At 45.1% G+C, this 16,586-nt stretch overlaps 1 protein-coding gene across 4 annotated transcripts in view; it reads right to left on the bottom strand.

Annotated features, from left to right (window-relative positions):
• Positions 1–2,445: 2,445 nt before the first annotated feature.
• Positions 2,446–16,586, bottom strand: part of CDH17 (cadherin 17) — a 440,636-nt gene continuing 426,495 nt past the window's right edge. For all 4 annotated transcript variants that reach the window (XM_069621361.1, XM_069621360.1, XM_069621359.1 and 1 more), the window contains exon 18: positions 2,446–2,737. In XM_069621361.1, coding sequence (XP_069477462.1) covers positions 2,625–2,737 — 113 coding nt within the window. In that variant the 3' untranslated portion in view covers positions 2,446–2,624. The remainder of the gene's footprint in view (positions 2,738–16,586) is intronic.

The raw sequence follows: 16,586 nt of genomic DNA, 5'->3' as shown, positions 1-16,586 counted from the left end.
TTGACTTATACCACACACTGTTACCACTCAGGGGCAGTCTCCAGGCACTATGCAAGACTCATGCTTTGGAAACCGCCATATTGTGCTAATCTTATCCGTTGATCCATCAAGTTCAAGTGCCCCTGCATTGATAAGTCATAAGACCTTACCCTCATGCTGACATCATTAGAAGCTTATACCCCCTGTCACAAGGCCAGTGCATGTCAACGTCTTCCATCCACAAACCAACCAAGGCCAATCCTGCTTCGCTTCACGGGTGGCAGGGCAGAGCCCATCCAGGCTGTAAAGCCGAATACAATCAGAATTTCATCTCAGCACCCTGAATGTCACTAATGATTTGCTGACCTTGCTGCTGGTGAAGCTAAGTAGGATCAGCGTCGGTTGGGGAGAGCACAGGGGAAATACCAATCTTAGTGATTGCTGCACATGGATGGCCAACATTTTTAAATCATAACATTTTTGAGCGAACATCCCCACAGATGAGTCGATGCTTGACTGATTTTTGCCCAGGGCAGTGTTGTCCCCCAAGGATGTGGGTCGTCAAGGGGTTACATTGTAGGGGGTTTCAACAATGACACCCATCCTTCCTTTGGCATTCATGTGGGGGTGCACAGCCAATCAGCTCTCTGGAAAAGGGCCTCTCGCATTCCAAAGTCCCTCATGCTGTGTATTCTCCACAGTAAGTGCCTGCATCACATAAGCCTGAAACAGTGTAATATATGCCCACTTGCACATTTTATTTAGAAGATGCTTGTGTGAAACAATTCAGTGATGTGAAGACAAGTAGGGCAATACATAGAGATGTCTGGTTGTCTTGTACAGGTAAGACATTTTCAAGCATCAGCGTGCTGTAATTGTTTACAGACACCTTGATTTCGGGAATAACAGGTGTTTCAAATGAATGTTGAAAGCAAGGAAATGGGGATGGGCATGGGTACCACTTATAAGTGAGAGTGCCACGACCTGGTGATAGAACCTGCGTCATATAATCACAAGTGATAATGGTGCTATTCCCCGCGCCGGTGGGCCGATCCTAACAGTAACAGCACTCCCGCATGCATTAAGGGACAATATTACTTCACTCAGACCTTCAACTTGGGCGGTGGGCCAGTAGCAGCAAGGTCGAACCCCTGCCTCAGGGAATATAGCCTCAGAGGGCCTGGATGAAGCAGCATGGTCTGCATCAGGTAAGTGTGCACCCAAGCACTTAAACACATATCCTCTTCTATGAGCCTGGCGCCTAAGGCGCCAGGACTGGGGTCCGCTATGAGCCTGGCGCCTAAGGCGCCAGGACTGAGTCCAAAGGGCCCCGACTTGGGCCCGCTGAGACTTCCCTGGGGAAAATGATGTCTGCCTCTGGGGTTGCTGGGCCCGGCCTGGCTCCTTAGAGGTAGGCATCATGACAGGTAAGGGCTTTTCTTCTCCTATTCTCTTCCTTTCTCCCCTTACAGGTGTTCCAGGGTGCTGGCAGGCGTGGCAGAAGTCAGGATGCAGGAGCTGACACGGTGAGCGTCCAGCTGCTAGGTGCAGAACAACGCGAAGCATGTGTGGCTGTTCGGGTGGGGTTTAAATAGCCTTGGAAGAAGTTCCTGGTATGTATCCTTCCACCAATCAGGTATGTATCCTTCCCCGACCACACCCGGGTGGTGAAATAGTCCTACAGGTTAAGTAGTCCCACTGCAAATGCCTAATAACATCCTTTTTTACATCAAACATTCATATTTAAACAGAAAATGGGAGCTAAGTGAAAATAGCTGAGTGAATTGCTGCCTTGTATTTTTATGCTGCTATTGCACGTGTGCACTTTTGACCTACACTTGTGGTGGAACCTGCAGATAATGCATTGACTATAAAACAGGCCTCATTACAAGCCTGGCGGTCTGGAAATAAGGGTGCCGGTAGCAGCATACCGGCAGCCTTTCCAGACAGCCAGACTACAAGTATGCCTGTAGGGGTTGTTGCTCCCGGGAGGTCTGACCTGCTGGGGGCGCACACCCCTGCATGCATGGCTTTCACAGAAGCACCAGCACTGTTAGACACAGTGGCATTGCTTCCATATCCCCTTTCCCATGGAGTGCTATCGGACTCCACAGGAATGGGGACTTACACTTTCCACCACCTGACATCCCGGGCCGCCAGGACTTGTAATGTCCCGGTGGCACCAGAATATCAGGCTGCGTAACAGTGTTACGAGTTTGGCGGCAACCCGCCAGTACCAATGGATTATAATTATAAAATGCTAATAGATTTAATAGTAGATATCCATGTTGTCAGATTAAATGTCTAACCTGATGACACGCATTTCGACTATGCCTACATCGGCTCACGGGCATCTCCTCGTCTGCTCCCATGTAAATCTTTACGATGCTGGACCCATGTTACTTTCAGAGACATCAAGGAACTGTGAAGGGTCCTGTGCATCAAGGAGTTGAGTATAAACACATGTTAACAAAAACGTATTTATTTCAGTTAAAAAAAATATGTTATGGATGGTGTTACATCAGGAGTGTTCACATGGCCAGGTTTTTGCAATTTGTTGAATAGAAATAAAAGTGTATTTGCAGGTGAACTTAGAAAAGTAGAACAATGGAAAAAACATCCTAACACTGAATTTAGATAAAGCTTTATTGTCCGAGGTTTTCCATTTCGGATTCAGCCTGGGCGTCGCTTGGCTTTGCTTTTTTCTCTTTCTTTTTCTTGTGATTTCGTGAAATACAGACAGCTCCGATTATTATACCTGAATAAGTGAACAAGAATTATTATTATTATTTTTTTTATTGGTTTACATAAACCTTTAAATATCATTTACATCACTTCATAACTTAATTGTTTTATCAAAAGAGAGTTCATGTTTCCATGAGTCAGTATTCTTATGCAGCAATTTTAGAAAGTTCCTCATCTATTGTCGCTAAGAGGAATGTCAAGGGATAGATTCATTAAAACATTCATGCCACCAACCTTCTGCACTTAGTGATTGCCTACGAGCCAATACAGGTCCCAACATTTTTGTTCTTTGGTTTTTAAAGGCATTGCAGAACAAGATTAGATGTTTAATATTCTCTTCATGATTGCCACAGAATCTACATTTTGAGCACAACTTTGCATACTTAGGCCATCGCATGATCACTTCTTTAGTTTTGAAGTGGTTTAGCCTAAATTTCATCAGTAGATTTCTTTTTTGTTTATTTGGAAATAATTCCAGGTATTTATACAAAGTATTATATGCTTTTCCTTCTGCTGGCACATTCTTCACGAGTGAATAGCTGAGTTTCTGTGTTTCTGTATTGGCCCAATCCTGTTCCCACAGTTTTTTCTTGACCGCATGGGGATTATTAATCAACGTGTCATTGTCACTGCTTGAATCCTCAAGCATCTTTTGGCAGTGTATTATCCACACTGACATTATTTTACCACATTCATCATGCAGATATTTGCTTTGACGTACACATTTTAAAGGCAATTTATCACATCAGTAACATTGTGTATTTAAATTGTTCTATATATTGTCCATTGTTTTATGATACTTTCTTATTAGATATAACGTTTTTCAACATAACTGCCTCTAGGGCAGGATGGATCCATGGAATCTCATGAGATCTGTTTCAGAATCAATTTACCACTCTCACAATCACAGCACTCTATTAAAGTCCTCAACTGTTCAGATTTTGAATTTGTATATAAAATGAAACCTAGGGTCTAGACTAGGGAATTTATCAAAGAAAGCAAACCTTCGGACACACCAGCATCAGTTTCTAGAGGGCCTGATGTCTCGACAGCCACCAGACACTACTTTTCATGCTTCCAGATACTCAGTATGACTAGTGCATTAACAGTAAAACATGCAGTATTTCTAAGTACTGCATGTTGAGCCCCCTGCACTATTATGGGCTTAAAGGAACATATCCAAAATATCCAGGGCTCAAATCGAGGCCACCAGACACTACTTTTCATGCTTCCAGATACTCAGTATGACTAGTGCATTAACAGTAAAACATGCAGTATTTCTAAGTACTGCATGTTGAGCCCCCTGCACTATTATGGGCTTAAAGGAACATATCCAAAATATCCAGGGCTCAAATCGAGGCCACCAGACACTACTTTTCATGCTTCCAGATACTCAGTATGACTAGTGCATTAACAGTAAAACATGCAGTATTTCTAAGTACTGCATGTTGAGCCCCCTGCACTATTATGGGCTTAAAGGAACATATCCAAAATATCCAGGGCTCAAATCGAGGCCACCAGACACTACTTTTCATGCTTCCAGATACTCAGTATGACTAGTGCATTAACAGTAAAACATGCAGTATTTCTAAGTACTGCATGTTGAGCCCCCTGCACTATTATGGGCTTAAAGGAACATATCCAAAATATCCAGGCCTCAAATCGAGGCCACCAGACACTACTTTTCATGCTTCCAGATACTCAGTATGACTAGTGCATTAACAGTAAAACATGCAGTATTTCTAAGTACTGCATGTTGAGCCCCCTGCACTATTATGGGCTTAAAGGAACATATCCAAAATATCCAGGGCTCAAATCGAGGCCACCAGACACTACTTTTCATGCTTCCAGATACTCAGTATGACTAGTGCATTAACAGTAAAACATGCAGTATTTCTAAGTACTGCATGTTGAGCCCCCTGCACTATTATGGGCTTAAAGGAACATATCCAAAATATCCAGGGGTCAAATCGAGGCAACACATGAGTGGACAGCGTTCCCCCACTTTTTTCCAAGAGCGGACGCTGTCCCCTGTGGGTGCTTCAGGAATTTAAAACATTCTGTACTGATGTCACTTGGTTTACTGTGTACAGCCTCAGGGCTGGAGCTGAGATTCATACTAAGACAATCAGGTGGGGCATTTAACCACAAGACCACATCAAGATCTGCTTAGTCATCAGTGAAATATCTCATTTGATAATATAGATTATGAAGTTTGCATATTTCACGTTAACATGTTTACTTCCTGTGACGTCACTTGCCATTACATATGTTGAGCCCCCCCCCACTTATTTAGTAGGACTTGATCCCCTGAAAATATCTATCTGCTTTTGTGAGCAGGTAACTATTACCACATAAATGTGTTACCCGGGTGACCAATATTATCCAAGTAATATTACAGCATGTGCAGGAACGTCATTTGGGGGATTCTAAGGTTCACTGCGACAATCCCTGCTGTCTCCCTTACTACACCTTGCCAAAAAAGAAAATTTTAAAACGGACTGTGGGCATCCCTCGGGTCCTTTGCCCATTTTTCCACACCCTGGCTGCTGATGCTCCCTTTGCAAAACAGAGGTATGGCATAATAGCAACGTGTGGTGTGCAGTGTTAGGTTGGGTGCCCTGCTGCTGGCCTGAAGACTGGGTGCTGAAATATGCACTAACACTCGTGCCACAGCTTGTAGTTTCGATTTATTTCCAGGGGGCCGGGCCCACCTGAGACAGACTTTCTGGCACCTTAATCGACACAGGCGAACTCGGGCAGGCAGGCTCAGGGCACATTTGCTATAATGTAGCAATTTGGCCACAAAGCCTGCCCCCCAGCCCAGAAGATACAAGTACGGTCTGCCTGGGAGGGACCACCAGTCTTCATGTTCTTCCTGTCCTGAGGACCTGAGTGACAGTCTGACTTCTACAGTCTACAGTCAGACCCCCCACCCCCTGGCCTACCTGCTGCCCCCTTGCCGAATTGTGTGCATGTATCGTGCTGTGGCACCCTGGCCTGGCGGACTCGCTGGCCCCAAGAAGTTAGCTCGTGAGGACGGCACAGTCAGAGAGAAGAGGTGAGGTGGTGGGTGCTGGCAGTGAGGGTCTGTGAGCCGTGTGTGAGATCAGGGATTCTAGCATGCGTGCGTGGTGAGGTCAGTCAGAATGAGTGATTTCACTGTGTGACCGTCACTGTCTGCGAGGTGGCCGACTCACTGAACGTTACTGAGTTGAGTAGTAGTGCACTGCATTCACTGGTCAGGGTAGTAGGGAGGTAGGTGGGCATGTAGCCCAAGTATCCCCCACACACAATACACCAAGAAGAAATCCTACAGACCCTCCTGTGGGAACATAGAGGACTGCTATTGTGAGACACATGTATAGTCATGCATGGCCATGGCGCTGCCGCAGTGCTGCTACTTCATCGACTATTCTGTTGGTGCTAACGTTCACCAGGGAGTGCAGATACAATTTCCTCCTCTTAAGAGAAAAGGCATGGTATCATGTTTAGTTTAGCTAGACGCGGCGCTATGTGACTAGGGAACAAGGGTGGGGAGATGGCCAATATAAGCCAACTACAAGCCCGAGACAAGACAACCCAGAATAAGTGGCAATATTTGCATTTTACAACCTCCCTCATGCCAATATTGTGGTTGTACTGTAAGGGTGCTCGAAAAATCTAATCCAGAGGCTCCACTCCAGGTGCTTCAGAACAAAATTGCTAAGATTGTTACCAATGCACTTCACAGGACCCATGCTACCCAAATCCTGTGCCACCTTCACTGTCTCCCACTACCAGCTAGAATTAAATTTAAGGTTGTCACCGTTGTCTTCAAATGTGTACAAGGTATCGTCCCCCCAATTGCCTGGCCTGCATAATGCGGCATAAACCATCTACATACTACATCTGTGTCAGTCAGTGATGATGCTTACTATTCCACCGATGTTTAATCTGCAGTCAGCACAGTGATCTCAAGGTCAAGAATTGATATTGCTGGAGGTTGTATATTTCTCTCGTAGTGACACCAAAAACCGCTGCCAGTGACACCTCGCAGAATCACCTCCAAAACATTTTTTTTTGCTTTTTATTTTGTTCAGCGCTAAGGTGCTCAGCTCAAGGCTTTATAACCCCCATGCGCATTTTATTCGAGTAGCTAAACTGACAGTGGAAAACCCAGACCTTAGTGTTAATCCTGGCTGAGTCACTTGAACGAATGGTGTGATCTTGGGCAAAACGTTTTTTGGGTTGTGATTTCCTGAAAACCCTCCATGGTTGCCTTAACATTTATCTGTGTTTCTGAAGTGTGTAGCTAAAAGGGCTGTTGCAACTAAAAATGCACCATGACTACTAGCAGGGAATGTTTTCCACACATTTCATTATGAAAGGCACTTCTCTTTAAATAGCTTCCCTCTGGCCTAGTAAGGCTAGCCCTGCTTGCTGGATTGGGCACTCAAAACTTCTATGTAGCAGTCTGCTTTCCGTTTTCACAGTTGGAGAGGCGTGTCTACCCTTAAAAACAAGCAACCGGCGTGGTACACGTGTGGTGTGCGAGCTGTGTGTAGTTTTGCAGTTTTGCTGTATGGCTGGGCACAGTGCGCAAGGTGACCAGAATTACATCGTAGAGCGTCTGGTGCCTCTGACTTTATTACCTGAATCTCTGTAAGTACCCTGATCTAAGTTGTAAATCCTACTGTTGTGCGAGCATGTATGATCTAAGGAGCGGAGGGGGGTAAGTCCTGTTGCAGGATGCAAATATGGATCCCATTTCCGATCAGAAAATGTTGTTGCCTATTTCCATGCCTTTACCTCTATCTCTGAGGGAGGCCAGCACTGCCAAACATTTATTTCATTTATAAAGCGCACAAACAACCCGAGGGCATTGAGGCGCTGGTTACAAGTATATGTTCATACATACAGAATAGGTAATTTGTGCAGGTGTGACAGGTGCTATTGCATGGAGGCAATTCCAGAGGGAAAGGCAGGACAGACTATTCAAAGAGCTGGGAATTTAGAGCTCTAGGGAAAACCCAGTATGATTGTTCAGCTCTGAGTGAGGGTAGGTGGGCGTCCCAATGTTTGGCTGCAATGTAGGGGAAGCTTGAGCCTCCTGCTTTTACTCTTCGGATTTTCGGTAGGAGAAGCCAGTGAGCATTTGGCATCCTAGATGGTGTGGTGGATTGCACTTTAGCAATGGTTTGGGCAAGGTAGGAGGGGCAGTGTTGGCAAGGCACTTATGGGTGATAGTCAGGGTCTTCAACATGATACATTCATGGATAGGCAGCCAGTGAGCGGCTTTTCTAGTGGCTGAAATGTGTTCTTTGTTCGGAATGTTAAGTGCTGCTTGCAGGGCATTATTGGAGTTCTGCAGGTTTTTGGAGGAAGTTCCTGCAAAGAGCCCATTGCAGTAGTCAAACCTTGAAGCTAAAATTGTTCGTGCGATTGTTCGGCAGCTGTCTTTGGAGAGGAAAGGTTGTGAGGCGTTTAAGACTTTGATGGCGCAGGCTGCTGAAGATGCAATGGCATTCACTTGGCGGGACATGGAGAGAGTGGCGCTGAGGTAAACCCCTAGGGTTTTTACTGATGATGAGACCGGGATCAGTATATTATCGATGTGGAAGGCTGTGTATTGACTGCTTCATTTTTTTTTAATTGCTGGGGGTAAAACTAGGAGGATGTTGGTTTTGTCCCCATTAAGGCAAAGGTGGTTGGTTGCCATCCAGGCCTGAATCGTGGAGTAGGTCAAGTTGAGAGTGTCAGAGTCTCCTGATTGTTACCTGTGAGTGGGAGGAGAATCTGGGTTTTGTCAGCATAGTTCATGTAGCCTATGCCGTGGGAGTCCAGGATGACGAAGAGAGGCTTTGCGAAGATGTTGTAGAGCGTTGGGGAAATGCATGAGCATTGAGGTACTCCGCATGGGACAGGGGAAGGAGATCCGCTGGCATTTTCAGCAAATACTCTCATGGCTCTTCCTTATAGAAAGGAGGTGATTGATGCGGTAGCCATTGGGGAGAAGCTGGCAGCAGAAGTGAGGTGGTAGCAATGGATTTTATGGTTGACCAAGTCGAATGCCGCAGACAGATCCAGGAGGAGGAGGAGTGCAGGCTTACCCTTGTCCCTAATATCATCCAGCTGGTTGTTTAGGTCCAGTAGTTCTGTTTCCATGCCGTGGCCCGGGCGGAAACCGGACTGCCTTGTGCCGGAGATGTTTTTGGTTTCTAGGAAATTCTGCACTTGAAAATAGGCCACCCAATCTGGGATTATTAGCAGTAAGGTGACTGTAGTGATGGGCCTGTAATTGGTGGGAATAGAATGGTATAAGGATGTTTTTTTAGAAGGGGGAGTACCCAAGCTTCCTTGAGGCTGGCAGGCATAGTGCCCTTTGAGAAGGAGGCCTTAAAGAATGAGATTAGCGGGGCTAGAGATTCAGCGCAGTCTTTGATTAAAGAGGCCAGACACACATCTCCTTTACATCTGGAAGGTTTTAAACTATTGATGATGGCTATGACTTCTGGTATTGAGGTCTCTTTGAAATTAAATTGAAGGGTCAGGCATTGGGGGGGTTGGCAGAGGGTGTGGGGGCTGAGGTGAGGGGGTGTGTTTGGAGGTTGGCTTGATTGTTCAGGATTTATGAGTTTAGCAAATTGATTTTGTTGAGCATTGCTAATTGGATGCTAATACTCCAAGGTTCATCATTGATGATGGTGGGGGATGGGCGGGGCAGAGTTCTCAAGTTCCTTGAAAATGGTGAAGATCTCTCTGGTGCCTGAGCTGGCATGGGACATTCTAGTGTTGTAGGATTTAGATTCGGCTGATATAATTTCGAGCTTGTGGGGCTTGGCAATTTTGGAGAAGTCACTTTTCAGTGGGTATGAGGGATTTCTTTGGCCACACTAGTTCTGCCTGGTGCTTCTTATTTCGTAGTTGTAGTAGTTCTGGAGTGAACCAGGAGTTCGAGTGGCTGACTGATTTTGCTTTGCGAGGGAGTAACAGGGCGATTGTATTGACTGCTGTGGATAATGTAGATGCGCATAGGCCAAATAGAATGTTAGGGTCATTGGATAAAGGAGGTTTAAGGCTGAGTGAGACCAGCTTGGCAGGATGTTTTCTTTTGTACATTTCCGGTGTGTGCCTGGGTAATCAACTGATAAGCCCAGCTTCAACTCCACTGACCCTTTCCCAACGGGGCAGTGTGGAAGCATCGAACATTTTGGTAATGACCAGTCTGCAGGATCACATTGGAAAGATTACTGCTTTCTTTCCCATTCTGAAGAAAACAACCTTTTTGTGTGAGCGGCCAGTATATGGGTTGGTTCAAGAATCACAAGTGGCCCCTGAACATTCAGATTCTTTGGTGGAAATATCAGAGGCGGCAACGGAGGACGAGGACTCCATTTGTATGCCGAACACTAGGCCTGAAATACAATCAGCAGATTCTCTAAACATTGATTCAACAATTGCCTCCTTTAACTCTTCTCTGGCATTTGTGCCACCTACATGACTTTCTGCAGCTCTCAAACTGTTCAACCAATGCAAAGATTCATTGAATGCTGAGGTTTTATCCGAGATTAATGAAGTCCTATGTGTGCTGGTTTCACTGTATGAAGGGATCAAAGCTGATACAAAGTCACACTTGGTTTTGTTAGAATCCCATTTATTTAATCTGGAGAACGTGCATCTTCACAGCACCGTAAAGGACTTTTATTTTATCAAGGTCTGGGTGTGGGACGTGGGGGAGCAACTGGAGTGTTTGCAAATGAACCTGTGCGTTTACCTCAAGTGGCTTTTAATGTTGCCTCTGAAAGTCATACTACTGAACCCACCTTTTCCTCCACCCCTCCCACCCCCCGGTCTGTGATGTGGGGGTTTCGGCAGTCAATTGTATTGGGGATACTGTTGCTTATGGTAATACTGAGAAGCATTTTATATCCACACTACCTGCCCTCGCTCGAGTTGATCTGCAAATCCAGAAGGGGTTATTATAGAGAACTCTATGGCTACCATTTACAAATAGAGGGCCCAACTGTAGTTGTGGACCAGGTTCTTGGTAACACCAAATCATCTATAATGGACAGAACACAAAAAAACATCTAGTGGTTCAAAAGAACAACAAACAAGCATCTAAGAGGTTTCCTACATCCCTTTTTAAGCAACCAGTAATTAAAGCAATACCTGAGCAGATGGGTGCAGGCTTCGACCCTGAGGCCCAGCAGTCAAGGGTGGTTAGTGATGCAATTGCACCACCTGATCATTGTCTGGGCACAATAGCTCCTGTGATAACTACTGTTTCCCTGATTGCCTCGACTCTAGCGATCCAGGCTCTAGAGCCCAGTCTCGCACACACTAATGCACCTATTGCTCAATCAGTTCAAATGGACTCAGTGATAAGGTTTGCCAATGTTGGTGAACCAATTGCATCCTCATCCGCAGAACATTGTGGCATTGCTGGGGTGCATTGGGTGCTGGAACCACTGGAAACCTGCGGGAAGCCGGATTCCCAATGACATTTGCTTCTTGAAATCCTCTTCTGAGTGTGGTTGCTGATCCTTCAAGAAATTACCCAAAAAGCAGCACTAAGGACGGCGTTCTCAAGAATATTGTTTATAGCGTCCTCAGAGGTTCAAGGGGTGGGGAGTCCTTTAGAGACTCCACGGCTCAGATTAATTCTATGATCGCACCCCCTTTGAACAAAACTGGCACTTTTAATAGCAAGTCTCTTTCTAACCATGACAACAATCACATTTCAAAACTATTTTTAGAAAGTTTTCTCCTGGAAAATAAAACAGTGAATTTAAACTGAAATAATAACCAACGCCTACTGTGCTCTATTCCTGTCTTAGCTGCAGTGGGCTCTGGGAATAAAGACGGGTGGACTTTATAGACCACTTCAGAATTGATTGTGCAATCATATTTCTTTGATCAAAGATTGTGTTGGATCTTATCATGAACAATTTACACTCAATTTGATCGCTCGGTTTTGATATTTCAATGTATAAGGTTAATAGGGTTATGGGGGAACATCTGGAGGATGGGAAACATTGCCAGCCTTTGCCTAAAGAGATTGATGTGTCCTTAAATTGTGTTCTTGATCAGCCCAGAGAGATCCAGATGTTCAAAAGTGCTCAGCAGTTCAATGTCCATCATGAGGATTGGTCTTGGCTCTCGGGTGCTTTGACCACTACTAAGAGAGGGTCGACCTTTTATTCTCCCCAACCTTCAGCCACAGAATTTTCCTTAACATTGTTTATTTATTTATTCATTTATTTGACATGTATATAGCGCACCGAACCCAAAGGCATCTTTGCTTAAGAATATAGTTACAATAATTTAAAAGTGCAGAAAATTCTAAGTAAATGCATTGGAAAGCATAACCTCATGTTGCAAGGCGGCTTCATCAAGAATGCAGTTACAAGTGGTCACGATGCGGTAATGTCCAGGTACATAAATTGGAAAGCCAAACCTCAAGTTGCCAAGGGGGCTACATCAATGCATGCAGCTGGTCATGAAACAGTAAAGTCTGGTACATAGATTGGAAAGCCTAGCCCTCAAGTTACATGGCGGCTACATCAATGCATGCAGTTACGCTGTCTAGGTACACCAATTGGGAAGCCTAAACTCATGTTAAAAAGGTGGCTGCATCAAAGCATACAGTTGCAAATGTCACAATACAGTAAGTTCAGGTACATCAGTGGGAAGGCCTAGCCTCATGTTAGGAAGGGGGCTACATCTCCTTTAGATCTGGAAGGTTTTAAACTCTTGAGGATGGCTAGGACGTCTGGTAGGGAGGTCTCCTTGAAGTGAAATTGGAGGGTCAGGTGGTGGGGGGGTTGGCAGAGGGTGTGTGGGCTGAGGTGAGGGGGGTGCTTGGAGGTTGGCTTGATTGTTTATGATTTTTGAGTTTAGCAAATTGATTTTGTTGAGCATTGCTAATTGGATGCTAATACTCCAAGCTTTCTCTTTGTTGATGGTGGGGGATGGGCGGGGTATAATTCTCAAGTTACTTAAAAATGTTGAAGATCTCTCTGGTGCCTGAGCTGGCACTGGACATTCTAGTGTTGTAGGATTTAGATTCGGCTGATATAATTTCGAGCTTGTGGGGCTTGGCAATTTTGGAGAAGTCACTTTTCAGTGGGTATGAGGGATTTCTTTGGCCACACTAGTTCTGCCTGGTGCTTCTTATTTCGTAGTTGTAGTAGTTCTGGAGTGAACCAGGAGTTCGAGTGGCTGACTGATTTTGCTTTGCGAGGGAGTAACAGGGCGATTGTATTGACTGCTGTGGATAATGTAGATGCGCATAGGCCCAATAGAATGTTAGGGTCATTGGATAAAGGAGGTTTAAGGCTGAGTGAGACCAGCTTGGCAGGATGTTTTCTTTTGTACATTTCCGGTGTGTGCCTGGGTAATCAACTGATAAGCCCAGCTTCAACTTCATTGATCCTTTCTCGACGGGGCAGTGTAGGAGCATCGAACATTTTGGTACTGAGCAGTCTGCAGGATCATAATGGAAAGATTACTGCTTTCTTTTCCATTCTGAAGAAAACAACCTTTTTGTGTGAGCGGCCAGTATATGGGTTGGTTCAAGAATCACAAGTGGCCCCTGAGCATTTAGATTCTTTGGTGGCAATATCAGAGGTGGCAACAGAGGACGAGGACTCCATTTGTATGCCGAACACTACGCCTGAAATACAATCAGTAGATTCTCTAAACATTGATTCAAAAATTGCCTCCTTTAACTCTTCTCTGGCAATTGTGCCACTTACATGACTTTCTGCATCTCTCAAACTGTTCAAACAATGCAAAGATCCATTGAATGCTGAGGTTTTATCTGAGATTAATCAAGTACTATGTGTGCTGGTTTCACTGTATGAAGGGATCAAAGCTGAGACAAAGTCACACTTGGTTTTGTCCCTTTTTAAGCAACCAGTAATTAAGACACTACTTGAGCATAAGGGTGCAGGCTTCGCCCCTGAGGCCCAGCAGTCAAGGGTGGTTAGTGATGCAATTGCACCACCTGATCCTTGTCTGGGCACAATAGCTCCTGTGATAACTACTGTTTCCCTGAGGGCATCGACTCTAGCGATCCAGGCTCTAGAGCCAAGTCTCGCACACAATAATGCACCTATTGCTCAATCAGTTCAGATGGACTCAGTGATAAGGTTGGCCAATGTTAGTGAACCTACTGCATCCGCAGTACATTGTGGCATTGCTGAGGTGCATTGGGTGCTGGAACCACTGGAAAACTGCGGGAAGCCGGATTCCCAGTGACATTTGCTTCTGCAAATCCTTTTCTGAGTGCGGTTGCTGCTCCTTCAAGAAATTACCCAAAAAGCAGCACTATGGACGACATTCTGTAGAATATTGTTTATAGCGTACTCAGATGTTCAAGGGGTGGGGAGTCCTTTAGAGACTCCCTGCTCAGATTAATTCTATGATCGCACTTCCTTTGAACAAAACTGGCACTTGTAATAGCAAGTCTCTTTCTGACCATGATGACAACAATCACATTTCAAAACTATTTTTAGAAAGTTTTCTCCCGGAAAATAAAACAGTGAATTTAAACTGAACTAATAACCGATGCCTATTATGCTAAATTCTTGTCTTAGCTGCAGTGGGCTCAGGGGATATTGACCAGGTGGACTTTATAGACCACTTCAGAATTGATTGTGCAATCATATTTCTTCAATCAAAGATTGTGTTGGATCTTATCATGAACGATTTACACTCAATTTGATCGCTCGGTTTTGATATGTCAATGTATAAGGTCAAATCGGGTTAAGGGGGAACATCTGGAGGATGGGAAACATTGTCAGCCTTTGCCTAAAGAGATTGATGTGTCTTTAAATTGTGTTCTTGATCAACCCAGAGAGATCCAGATGTTCAAAAGTGCTCCTCAGTTCAATGTCCACCATGAGGATTGGTCTTGGCTCAGGGGGCTTTGACCACTACTAAGAGAGGGTCGACCTTTTATTCTCCCCAACCTTCAGCCACAGAATTTTCCTTTAACATTGTTTATTTATTTATTCATTTATTTGACATGTATATAGTGCACCGAACCCAAAGGCATCTGGGTGCTCTTTGCTTAAGAATATGGTTACAATAATTTAAAACTGCAGAAAGGTCCAAGTACATGCATTGGAAAGCATAACCCCATGTTGCAAGGCGGCTTCATCACAAATGCAATTACAAGTGGTCACCATGCAGTAATTTCCAGGTACCTAATTTGGAAAGCCAAGCCTCAAGTTGCCAAGGTGGCTACATCAGTGCATGCAGTTGGTCACGATACGAGTAAGTCCGGGTACATAGATTGGAAAGCCTAGCCCCCAAGTTACAAGGCGGCTACATCAATGCATGCAGTTACGCTGTCTAGGTACACCAATTGGGAAGCCTAACCTTGTGTTAAAAAGGCGGCTACATCAATGCACGCAGTTACGCTGTCTAGGTACACCAATTGGGAAGCCTAACCTTGTGTTAAAAAGGTGGCTGCATCAAAGCATACAGTTGTAAATGTCACAATACGGTAATGTTCAGGTACATCAGTGGGAAAGCCTAGCCTCATGTTAGGAAGGTGGCTACAACAAGGCATACAGTTACACTTGCTCACTAGGCAGCCCTGCCAGCATATGGCCTGGGAGGGGGGCCCACTTGCAGAAAAAAAATATTTTCACACACATTTTTTTTTTCTTAGTGACTACAAAAAGAAACTTTCTTTTTGAAGTCCGAGGGCTGCACCCTCCACATGGCATGGAAGACCCTAGGCTGGAGGCCTGATATGATATGATATGGCATTTGTAACGCGCCTATACACAAGTGTTTCATAGTGAAGTCATAGGCCTCCATGTCTTAGGGTGGGGGGAGCCCTATGACTTCAAAAATATATTTTTTTGAAGTCACTCTGCCTTCACAAAGAAATTACTTCCGTTATGGTTCGGCCTTAATGGAAATAATTTCTTTATAGTCAGAGTGACTTCAAAAAGAAACAATGGGCCTCATTACGGGTTTGGCAGTAACCGTGGCAGTGCTACCAGCAGGTTGCCGCTGGACTCGTAATTATTTAGCGGCGCCTGACTTCCCGGTAACACCGGGGATTACAACTCCGGCGGTCTGGGAAGTCAGGCGCCGGCAAATGGTAAATCCCCATTTCCATAAAGTCCTATCGGACTCTATGGGAATGGGGACCACAGAAGCACCGGCACCATTAATAACAGTGCCAGTGCTTCCGTGAAAACTATGCGGGTGGGTGCTGTTCTGCCCAGCAGGTCTGACCTGCCGGGCAGGACGGCAACTGCCTGCAGAGCTGAAATATGCTGGCCCGGAAACAACGGTGCTGGTAAGCTTGCCAGCACCGTTGTTTCCAGTCCAGCATAGTTGTAATGAGGCCCAATTTCTTTTTGAAGTGTTAGGGCTCCCCTCTTCCCCATGACGTGTGCTTGTGTGAGTGTATGTTGAAAGAGTGTACACTTAAATGTATAGGTGGCTTCCTGTGTGAGTGTATGGTGAAAGGGTGCACACTTAAATGTATGGGTGGGTGCCTGGGTGTGTGTGCCTGTATGGTGAAAGGGCGCACATGTAAATGTACGGGTGGCTGTTTGGGTGTGCCTGTATGGTGAAAGGGTGCACACTTAAATGTATGGATGGCTGGGTGTGCGTGTGTGTATATGGTGAATGGTGTGTGTGCTTGCGTTCATGGGTGCAACAAAACCTACATTTCAGGGGCTAACCCTTCAAATGTTGGGAGAGGCGCTAACTTCATGGGCAGTGGGGGAGGGGCAAACTTATTTGTTTGGGGCATCTAATTTCTTTACACATTTTAATGAGACTATTCTAGTGCAGCTTCACTGTTGTAAGCAGTTAACTCTGCCCTTTAAGGTTTAAAGCACCCA

Source organism: Ambystoma mexicanum, chromosome 5q (assembly GCF_040938575.1).
Source record: "Ambystoma mexicanum isolate Mex_15411 chromosome 5q, UKY_AmexF1_1, whole genome shotgun sequence".
In the NCBI taxonomy this organism is placed as follows: Eukaryota; Metazoa; Chordata; class Amphibia; order Caudata; family Ambystomatidae; genus Ambystoma; species Ambystoma mexicanum.
Note: the sequence above shows the minus strand (reverse complement) of the source record. Positions and strands in the feature narration are given on the sequence as shown.